This window comes from Girardinichthys multiradiatus, chromosome 2 (genome assembly GCF_021462225.1).
Source record: "Girardinichthys multiradiatus isolate DD_20200921_A chromosome 2, DD_fGirMul_XY1, whole genome shotgun sequence".
In the NCBI taxonomy this organism is placed as follows: domain Eukaryota; kingdom Metazoa; phylum Chordata; class Actinopteri; order Cyprinodontiformes; family Goodeidae; genus Girardinichthys; species Girardinichthys multiradiatus.
Genome location: NC_061795.1, coordinates 30,000,684 through 30,010,507, shown reverse-complemented (window position 1 = coordinate 30,010,507; position 9,824 = coordinate 30,000,684). Strand labels below are relative to the sequence as shown.

The window sequence follows — 9,824 nt, the reverse complement described above, 5'->3', positions numbered from 1 at the left end:
GATACAGTTATGCCTTCTCTTCACTGAGCCTCAAAAATATCACAATTAGTAGTTATTACACTGTTCAAGTGATTGCATAGTATTTTGTTGATGCCTGTTTTTTTTTCTTTACTGGTCTCAGGATTTGGAGAAAATCTTTAATGCATAACATCAGAAAACTTAAAGCCTTTCTAAATGGAATTCACATACTATCATGGCTTCTTGTAAAGGAAGCCCACTGCCAGATACTGATATGCAAAGTATGAAGCTCATATAATGCACGATGTGTTGCAGACGTATTCAGCTATTTCTCCTCTTCAAGGATTGTTTTACACATTTTTAAGTTGATAGAAAATACAACTAGTTCCACATGCTTTCTCTTTCAGTGGACAGGGAGTCATTTATTCACAAATTTTTTGTCTGTCCTTGTACCAGAATATGACAGCAGTGTGACTCAATACACTGCTGCTTTAAAACTATCTACAGCAAAACAACTGATCTGAATCATCAAAACCTTTTGAAGCTTTGCATCTGTGTGGCAAGCTGTGAGTAATTAAGTTAATTAAAGCTAGATTTGTGCTAAATGGTTAGATATTAGTAGAAACGGAAGCAATAATTCCCAGAATAACAGGTTACAAAGACTGAGCAGTCAATAAAATGCAGCTTGTGTTCAGATAACTGTTCATTACAAAAGGTCTGATGAACTACTGGTCAAAAACAAACTTTGAAGCAGTTCAAGGAAGAAATGTATGTGAATTAGAGCTGCAAAATGTATGGAATCACAGTCATTGAATGTCTGCAAAAGCACAAACTTGGATTCAATATCTGTTTAACACATTTCAAGTCCCATGCATTTATGCTCGGCACAACAATAATATATTTGGCCATTTTAATTCAGTTTCAATTTCCTTGATGCTTACACCCGATGTAGGTTTTAGCAACCAGGAAGCTAAAGTTCATGGACATTAGTGGGGACATTGTGGTGAGGGAAAATATGGAGAATAGATAGAAAAATGTGGGTTAATAGTAACTGATATCATCAGCACAATAGCCCATAATGATGTGACACGTGCATGTATTCCTAATATCATTCAACCCTAATTTGAAGTAAAAAAAATAAACAAATCTGATGGATGTGGGTGAAGTTATTTGCACAACAATGCATAAATTCACTGTATACAATATAAAATAAGCAAACTATTTCCATGCAAATGTACCAAAGCTATTAAATTTTACCTGTTCAAACAAACGTTAACTTTTGTTGTTACAAATATAAATCGGGGTACCTCAGGGTAGAGGATGGAGATCTCATGATAACTTTTTATTGCAAGTTGCCATAATGTTAGCTAGACAGAAAGAGTTGTCTGTTTTGTCATTCGTGTTCCAAGTTTTTCACCCTCAGATGAGCTATGTATTTGAAACAAATACCAGAAAAAACATTAAAAAATAATGATATTTTACTGCAACGTTCATTTTGTAATCTAATTGATTACTTTTACAGACATTTTAATGTGAATATTTTTGGATTTTATTTTACTATATATTTTATACCGATTTCTTTTCACATTTATAAGGTTTATAAATTAAATACATTTAAACTAATTTGTACAAACCCTTTAAACTATTAAAAATGCATGTTTATTAATTTTGTGTTCTTTTTCATTTAATTATGAAGCAATGTGTTTCACTATTCGGAGTACCCTCGGTAAACTTTCAGTTTATGAATGAACTACATGTTGTTGACTTTGAGGACGTGGCGGTTCTCGGCCAATCCAATCAACGGTGCTCCCCTGAAGTGGACCAATCAGCTGGCGACATCACACTCGCCTTCTCGGTGCCTGATTGGTTAGGCTCTCGTTTGTCCACAGGAAGTGCACGGGTGTGTTTCCTAGGGAGGGCCTACAGAGTCAACGACGAACTTCCCTGCAAGACACCGGTGAGTTTTGCTGGTGAATTATTTGAAAAGTGAGGGGAAGTTAAATTATGTAGTTACGATTTTGAAAAGATATATAATGAATTATAATCCGGGGGCTAATTGTCATAGGTCTAAGGCGGGAATTTGCAAGACAGAGGGTGAAACTGACGGTGTTTTGCGTTAGCCAGACTGGGTCAACCTGCATTTGTTTCTAACTGTTCTGATTGAAAATAACGGTCAGCTTTAAACCGCGGTAGTAAAAGATTCAAAAAAGCGACCTGAAGTGCACGAATGAGAACGTTTTAGGTTTCTTGTAGCATTAAAGGTGAAACTAAAGCCTCAACAATAAAGAGCGGGTCGAGAGGAAAATAAACGGGTTTATCATTTAAATAGTCTTATTTTAAATAGTTTTATTTTAGTAACACACCTCAACTAACTTAAAAGCTTAGCTGTTTTTATAAGTTTGAGGATATGGCAGATGCCATTATTGAGATTACATGCCTTTAAAATATTTTTTAAGGAAAGAAATTAGATAAATATAAATATTATTTATTTATTTTATTTAATATTTATTGATGATGTAGAAATATGTTTAATAGCTGTATTGGAAACTCCAGACATCCGAGCAAAGAGTGGGAAACGGTTAACTCTTCTGAATTGATTCTGAAGGGAGATTTCATGCGGACAATAGTCCATAAAGAAATTCACTATCAATCAATTAATATAAAAAAGAAAAATTTCTGACCTTGAAAGGCGTTCGGGTTGAGCTTTGAATTTGCATTACTGTAATCTCAGTGGCTAGTCATGTTTGTGTATGTGGCCAGAACTTCAGGACCTGCTTGGTTTTTTTTAAACCATGTTTTGTTTTGTGTTACTTCGGTACTGAACTTGATCTTGTATAGAAGTCCTTTAAGTGATTTAGTTTTTGTTTAAACCACCAGAACAATGTACAACATTCATCAAACATCACTTGTATGATAAATATATCTGTAGGAAATACAGAAATAATGCCACTTTTTGTAATGAATATTTTTGGTTTGAATTACAGCTTTTTACATATTTTAATGTTAACTGAGAGTAAGCCTTTTCCTAGATTTTCAACATTTTAAATGCTGTATATTTCAAAATTTTTAACCTGATCTTGGTATCATTTGACGTTTCTTTTAAGCTCTGTCAAATGAAATGACATTTGACATTCTTACCAACATGCCTAGTATAATTTTCATCTCTGTTGCATACTTGAAGTAAGCCAAAACCTTTACTGTTTTCACACATATGAAGTGATTACATGGTAGATGCTGTTATTTCTTTGCTTAAAGGTATATGCTTTCCTGTTGCAGTGTTGTCTAAACGTTTAGGCATAAGAGTCAAAAGTTCTCGATTACCAAAAAATTTTATTAAAAAAAAAAATATTTGAACAACAAATAGACTGTAATTCAAGAATACGCTAAGCATTCAGTATTTTAACTAAAGAAAAAAAGTAGCAATTTTTTGTTGAAAAGTAATGCTTTATAATCATTGTAGATCCACCACCTAAAAAAATAACTTGCCTTATTAAAAAGAAAGCCATTTACTGTGTCTTTCAGGCTTGATTGAAAAAGATTTTAAAAAATGTAGTCTGCACTTAGCAACATGATTCTATGTCACTCTTTCTCTGAATATGCTTGCTGTATTAAAGTTCAATAAGTAAATTAAAAGTAGATTTGGATGCACCTAAATCTACTTTTGAGAAAATGTCACTGGATGGACATGGTCCTATATACAATGCCTTACGAACATATTCGGCCCCCTTGAACTTTTCAACCTCTTGCCACATTTCAGGCTTCAAACATAAAGATATAAAATTCTAATTTTTTGTGAAGAATCAACAACAAGTGGGACACATGAAGAGGAATGAAATTTATTGGATGTGTCAAACTTGTTTAACAAATAAAAAACTGAAAGTGGGGCGTACAATATTATTCGGCCCCCTTGCATTAATACTTTGTAGCGCCACCCTTTGCTGCAATTAGAGCTGCAAGTCTCTTGGGGTATGTCTCTATCAGTTTTGCACATCGAGAGACTGAAATTCTTGCCCATTTTTCCTTCCAAAACAGCTCGAGCTCAGTGAGGTTGGATGGAGAGCGTTCGTGAACAGCAGTCTTCAGCTCTTTCCAGAGATGCTTGATTGGAAAGGTCTGGACTTTGACTTGGCCATTCCAACACCTGGATACATTTATTTGTGAGCCATTCCATTGTAGATTTGGCTTTATGTTTTGGATCATTGTCTTGTTGGAAGATAAATCTCCGTCCTAGTCTTAGGTCTCTTGCAGACTCCAACAGGTTTTCTTCCAGAATGGTCCTATATTTGGCCCCATCCATCTTCCCATCAATTTTGACCATCTTCCCTGTCCCTGCTGACAAAAAGCAGGCCCAAACCATGATGCTGCCACCACCATGTTTGACAGTGGGGATGGTGTGGGAATGGTGATGAGCTGTGTTGCTTTTACGCCAAACATATCGTTTTGCATTGTGGCCAAACAGTTTGATTTTGGTTTCATCTGACCAGAACACCTTCTTCCACATGTTTGGTGTGTCTCCCAGGTGGCTTGTGGCAAACTTTAAACAAGACTTTTTATGGATTTATTTGAGAAATGGCTTTCTTCTTGCCACTCTTCCATAAAGGCCACATTTGTGCAGTGTACGACTGATTGTTCTCCTATGGACAGACCCTCCCACCTCAGCTGTAGATCTCTGCAGTTCATCCAGAGTGATCATGGGCCTCTTGGCTGCATCTCTGATCAGTCTTCTCCTTGTTCGAGATTAAAGTTTAGAGGGACGGCCGGGTCTTGGTAGATTTGCAGTGGTCTGATACTCCTTCCATTTCAATATGATTGCTTGCACAGTTCTCCTTGGGATGTTTAAAGCTTGGGAAATCTTTTTGTATCCAAATCCGGCTTTAAACTTCTCCACAACAGTATCTCGGACCTGCCTGGTGTGTTCCTTGGTCTTTATGATGCTCTCTGCGCTTTGAACAGAACCCTGAGACTATCACAGAGCAGGTGCATTTATACAGAGACTTGATTACACACAAGTGGATTCTGTTTATCATCATCAGTCATTTGGGACAACATTGGATCATTCAGAGATCCTCACTGAACGTCTGGAGTGAGTTTGCTGCAATGAAAGTAAAGGGGCCAAATAATATTGCATGCCCCACTTTTCACTTTTTTATTTGTTAAAAAAGTTTGACTCATCCAATAAATGTCATTCCACTTCACGATTGTGTCCCACTTGTTGATTCTTCACAAAAAGTTAGAATTTTATATCTTTATGTTTGAAGCCTGAAATGTGGCAAAAGGTTGACCAGTTCAAGGGGGCCGAGTACTTTCGCAAGACACTGTACTATGACACAAAAGGGAATGTAAAACAAATGTATTGGGTCAATCTGCATGAAATTTGTATCATTCTTGAATTGCAGTTGGGGACTCACAAAATCAGTCCAGGGGCCGCAAATGTCCCCTGAGCCGCATTTGGACATCCCCCATGCAGTGGATACTTTGTCCAATTGCGTAGCTCAATATTAGCGTTGGAAGCAGCAAATAAGAGCACAACGACTATTAGGGGTGTTATTTATTTTTAATTTTATTTATTTTTTATTTACAAGAAGCAACATTCTGAAATATTATTTATCAACCATAAGACACCTTTTCTGTGCTTTTCCTGCATTGTTTGTCAGTGCCAAAATTATTTGCGTTGTGCATCTAGTATTATTAGCTATATACTCGGTTCTAAAAGTAGAACAAATGGGAATTGCATTCGCCCAAAAGATTTGCAATAGCTTTGGTATTTGTGTGAAGTCTGAGTCATACACTTCTGCCTTCAGCGGTGTTAGGCTAAAGGTTGTGATCAGTGCAGGCAGATTGGGTATTATCTTTTAAAAGTACAATGTAAACCAAAATAAGCCATGATGCTCAGATGCTTTTATCAGGCTGAACCCTGACTAGTTCTCATTGTGACTTCTGTTTTATTTTCTGCCGCAGAGAGTGTTTGAACAAACTCAGAATGGAGCTGCGGCCGCTTGTGATGTGCTTCGCTCTCTGCGTGGTTTATGCCACCAGCAAACCCACAGAGAAGAAGGACCGCGTCCACCATGATGACCCTCTGAGCAACAAGGAGCACGATGATGCCGAGAACTTTGATTATGACCACGAAGCCTTTCTGGGACAAGAAGAGGCAAAGACCTTTGACCAACTCACACCCGAAGAAAGCAAAGAGAGGCTTGGGTAAGATCATCACAAACCTTTTTTCTTTTCTTTTTTTTTTTTTACATTTAATTTATTTGAGCAGTCATAACGATCACTTTTAATTAAAGAAAAACTTTTTACAGAGTTCCTTTAATATTATTTTTGCTCTTTATAATGGCGTTATAAACTTATTAAAGTGTAATTGTTTTGTTAAAAACTCCGCAGCATGTTAGTAGATCGCATAGATGAAGATAAAGATGGCTTCGTGACAATTGAGGAGATGAAGAGGTGGATTAAGCACGCACAGAAGAGGTGGATCTACGACGATGTGGATCGACAGTGGAAGAGCCACGACCTCAACGGGGATGGAATGGTGTCCTGGGAAGAGTACAAGAATGCTACCTATGGATACGTTCTTGGTATGGCTTTAGAACTGATTCATTTCATAGGTTTTATATATCCCAGGTATTTCATATCGAAACTCTTTTAATTAAGCATTCGCTTTGCCGAAGTTGGACACTCACTTAAAAAAATCACTGCTTTTCGACCTGCAGATGATTCCGATCCTGAAGATGGCTTCAGCTACAGGCAGATGATGGCTCGTGACGAAAGGAGATTCAAGATGGCCGACCTTGACAAGAACCTGAAAGCCAACAAGGAGGAGTTCACAGCTTTCCTTCACCCTGAGGAGTATGATCACATGAAAGACATTGTGGTGTTGGTGAGTGATGCACTGGAACGGGTCTTAACCGATGACTGGTGGTGTATTTTCTACACGCTCAAATCTCTTTATTTTTCTGTAGGAAACTATGGAAGACATTGATAAGAATGGCGATGGTTTGATTGACTTGGATGAATACATAGGTGAGTTCTTACAGCCTGTTTACCTCGTAGGGCTGCCCCAAAACCATTTTTCCAGAGCCTCGAAAAAGCATTCATACCCTTTGACCTTTGCCACATTTTTTCATGTTTCAACCACAAATTTCATATTTTTTGGGGGAATGGATTGTGATAGATCAGCACAAAGTTGCTAGTAATTATACAGTGGGAGGAAAAATATACAAGATGATTTCTACATGTAAAAGGTGTGGCAGTTATTGTTATTCAGCTCACTTAAGTCAGTACTTTGTAGAACCATCATTCACATTTAAAGCTGCAAGTCTTTTTGGGTAGGACTCTTAAAGATTTGCACAATTAGAGGTTGAAGTTTTTGGCCCTTTGTTTTATTGATAATAGCTCTAGCTCAGTCATTTGGATTTAGATCTGGACTTTGATTAGACCATTTTAATACATGAATATGCTTTGATATAACCCATTTCAACATAGCTCTGTCTTTATATATAGGGTCATTGCACTTTTGGAAGGCAAACCTCTGTTCTAGCCTCAAGTCTTTTACAACCTCTAACAGGTTTTCTTCAGAGATTGCCCTGCATTTAGCTCCATCCATCTTCATATTAACTCTGAGTGGCTTCCCCGTCCCCGTTAGCTTGCCACTCCACTGGGTTTTGCATGTAGTCCAAAAAGTTTTCTCTTTCCTGTGTCCCTTGCTTGTAGCAAAGTTGAGACCAAACATTTTGTGGCTTTCTTTCTAATGTAAAGTGCTGTGAGTGGTCAGTATGACTAAAACAGCACTGTATAAATGTTGTCCATTTAGGTTAACTGGAGCTGCATGAAATGCACACCACACTTTTAGAATTTTTATTTAGGGAAACCTTTTGGAAAAATGTTTAATTTTTTTCCCTCGTGACAATGATGCACTACTTTGCTTTGGTTTGTCACATCAATGAAATATGTTGAAGTTTCATGTTCTGTTGTTTCGTTTTCTAGGTGACATGTACAACCAGGATGGAGACAACACAGAACCAGAATGGGTGAAGACCGAACGGGAGCAGTTCACTGAATTCAGAGACAAAAACAAAGATGGAAAGATGGACAAGGAGGAGACCAGAGACTGGATCCTACCCAGTGACTACGACCATGCTGAGGCCGAGGCCAAGCATCTCGTATATGAGTCGGACGCAGACAAAGTATGTCAAATAGAAGCCCTCTACAGTATGGGATTGATTTTAAGAAATAGATCAAAGGGCAAACTGTGATTTACAGAAAGGGGTGAAAAAAGAAAAGAGACTGCTAACCGTGACTGTTACTCTTCCTCAGGATGGCCATCTGACGAAGGAAGAAATCGTCGACAAGTACGACCTGTTCGTCGGCAGCCAGGCAACCGACTTCGGGGAGGCTCTGACTCGACATGATGAGTTCTAACACCCAGCTGCCTCCACAGACTGTGTGCTTATCTTGTATTTTCACCACACTGATGACTCCTTCCACAGTGCACAGAGGATGGGATGAGCTCACCTGATCCTACGCCACGGCCAATAATTTATTTAATTTCCTGAATGTGTCTCATTGTGAACACACTAACATTCTACATGTATGAACTTGGTCAATACGTTCCTATTGGACTCTTTACTATTTGATTTGCTTTCACACAGTCTGTTGTTTCTGGAGAGACTTGGCAAGGAATTGATCTTCTCTTTTTTTTTGTTGGACTTGCAGTTTTTTTTACAACCAGTTTGTGTGTTTTTTTTTTTTTTTTTTCAAATTAACAGAGTTTACAGTCTGCAGAAGAGTTTATTTTCGGAGTGCACTTGGCTGTGTAATTTGGTCCAAACAGAGAACACTAGTTTCTAGTTCAAATGTCCTTTAGTATTTCAAGTTATTATAAAACAGGTGGTTATCTGTAAAATTGGAATCAGAACTATATATTAAATTCTAGCAACTGCACAGAACAATATGTCTTTAGTGCAATAGAACATTTCAGTGACACTTTGCAGTTTTTGCTTTCTGGTCCATCTTGACACAAACTCTGTTCTACAGATAGACAAGAACCATTTGTAATAGATGAAGGAGTCGAGCTGAATTTGAGGCACAGTTGGTTCTGGATTGGATCACCTCTGCCGTCTTACCTCAGAACTTAAAGACAACAGGTTGTATTTGTGGGTGATCCAGTCTAAAACTAGCCTAACAGACTGTTGGTGACATCATCAAAGCTGCTTCCTCTCTTTTATTTGTATCATGATCATTTTAATTGTGTGTGTGTACATATGTTACTTGTATTTTTGATGACTGATTTAACTGTATTTTATGTTAAACCTTTGTTTGATTTAGCTGAATTACCAACTCACTTGTGTGTCAAGCAAAAATCTTTGAACAGTTTAGGGAAAGAAGTTCTCTTCCCAGAAAGTTTTCCTTTCTCGCATGTTTGTTATGCTTGCATCATCACTACCAACATTTATAACCACTGGTAATAACTTCTGTGTTTGCATAATTTCTGTGAGGTTTGGGTTTTTGTTTTTTACAGGCTCACTGCAGCAACAGGCCATTGACTTGTGAATTTACTGTAAATAAGTCAGTTTCCTGCAAACCGAGCACTCTAACAATCAGGTCAAGTTTTTTCGACTGAGAACAAAGTCTAAATAAAACTATAAAACTTTGACTTTTATTTGTTTTAGTTTTGTTATCCTGTCAAGAAGGTTATCTAAAAACCTCTAGATAATTAGAATTTGTAACTAGAATTTGTGTTTATATACATGTTTGATGTATATAAAAGATAGCCAGCTTCAGGTCACCTTTTAGTCTTGAGTTAAATATTTTACTCATCAATGCCTACAATTAGTGAACCTTGCTAGATTTAAAATGTGTCA

The 9,824-nt window shown here is 37.4% G+C and overlaps 1 protein-coding gene across 1 annotated transcript; it reads left to right on the top strand.

The window, feature by feature from the left end:
* Positions 1 to 1,770: 1,770 nt before the first annotated feature.
* On the top strand, positions 1,771 to 9,616 carry calub (calumenin b). Its single transcript, XM_047353164.1, has 7 exons — positions 1,771 to 1,915; positions 5,917 to 6,159; positions 6,346 to 6,539; positions 6,675 to 6,841; positions 6,924 to 6,984; positions 7,948 to 8,147; positions 8,278 to 9,616. Exons 2-7 carry the CDS (start codon positions 5,939 to 5,941, stop codon positions 8,380 to 8,382), a joined length of 948 nt encoding a protein of 315 aa, XP_047209120.1. The 5' UTR covers positions 1,771 to 1,915; positions 5,917 to 5,938; the 3' UTR covers positions 8,383 to 9,616.
* The last annotated feature ends 208 nt before the right edge of the window (positions 9,617 to 9,824 follow it).

Excerpts from the sequence above, each read along its gene's own strand:
- calub (XM_047353164.1), top strand. The coding sequence starts at position 5,939 with ATGGAGCTGCGGCCGCTTGTGATGTGCTTCGCTCTCTGCGTGGTTTAT. Across the intron at positions 6,540-6,674 it reads TACCTATGGATACGTTCTTG|ATGATTCCGATCCTGAAGAT; the intron begins GTATGGCTTTAG and ends TTCGACCTGCAG. Across the intron at positions 6,985-7,947 it reads TGACTTGGATGAATACATAG|GTGACATGTACAACCAGGAT; the intron begins GTGAGTTCTTAC and ends TTCGTTTTCTAG.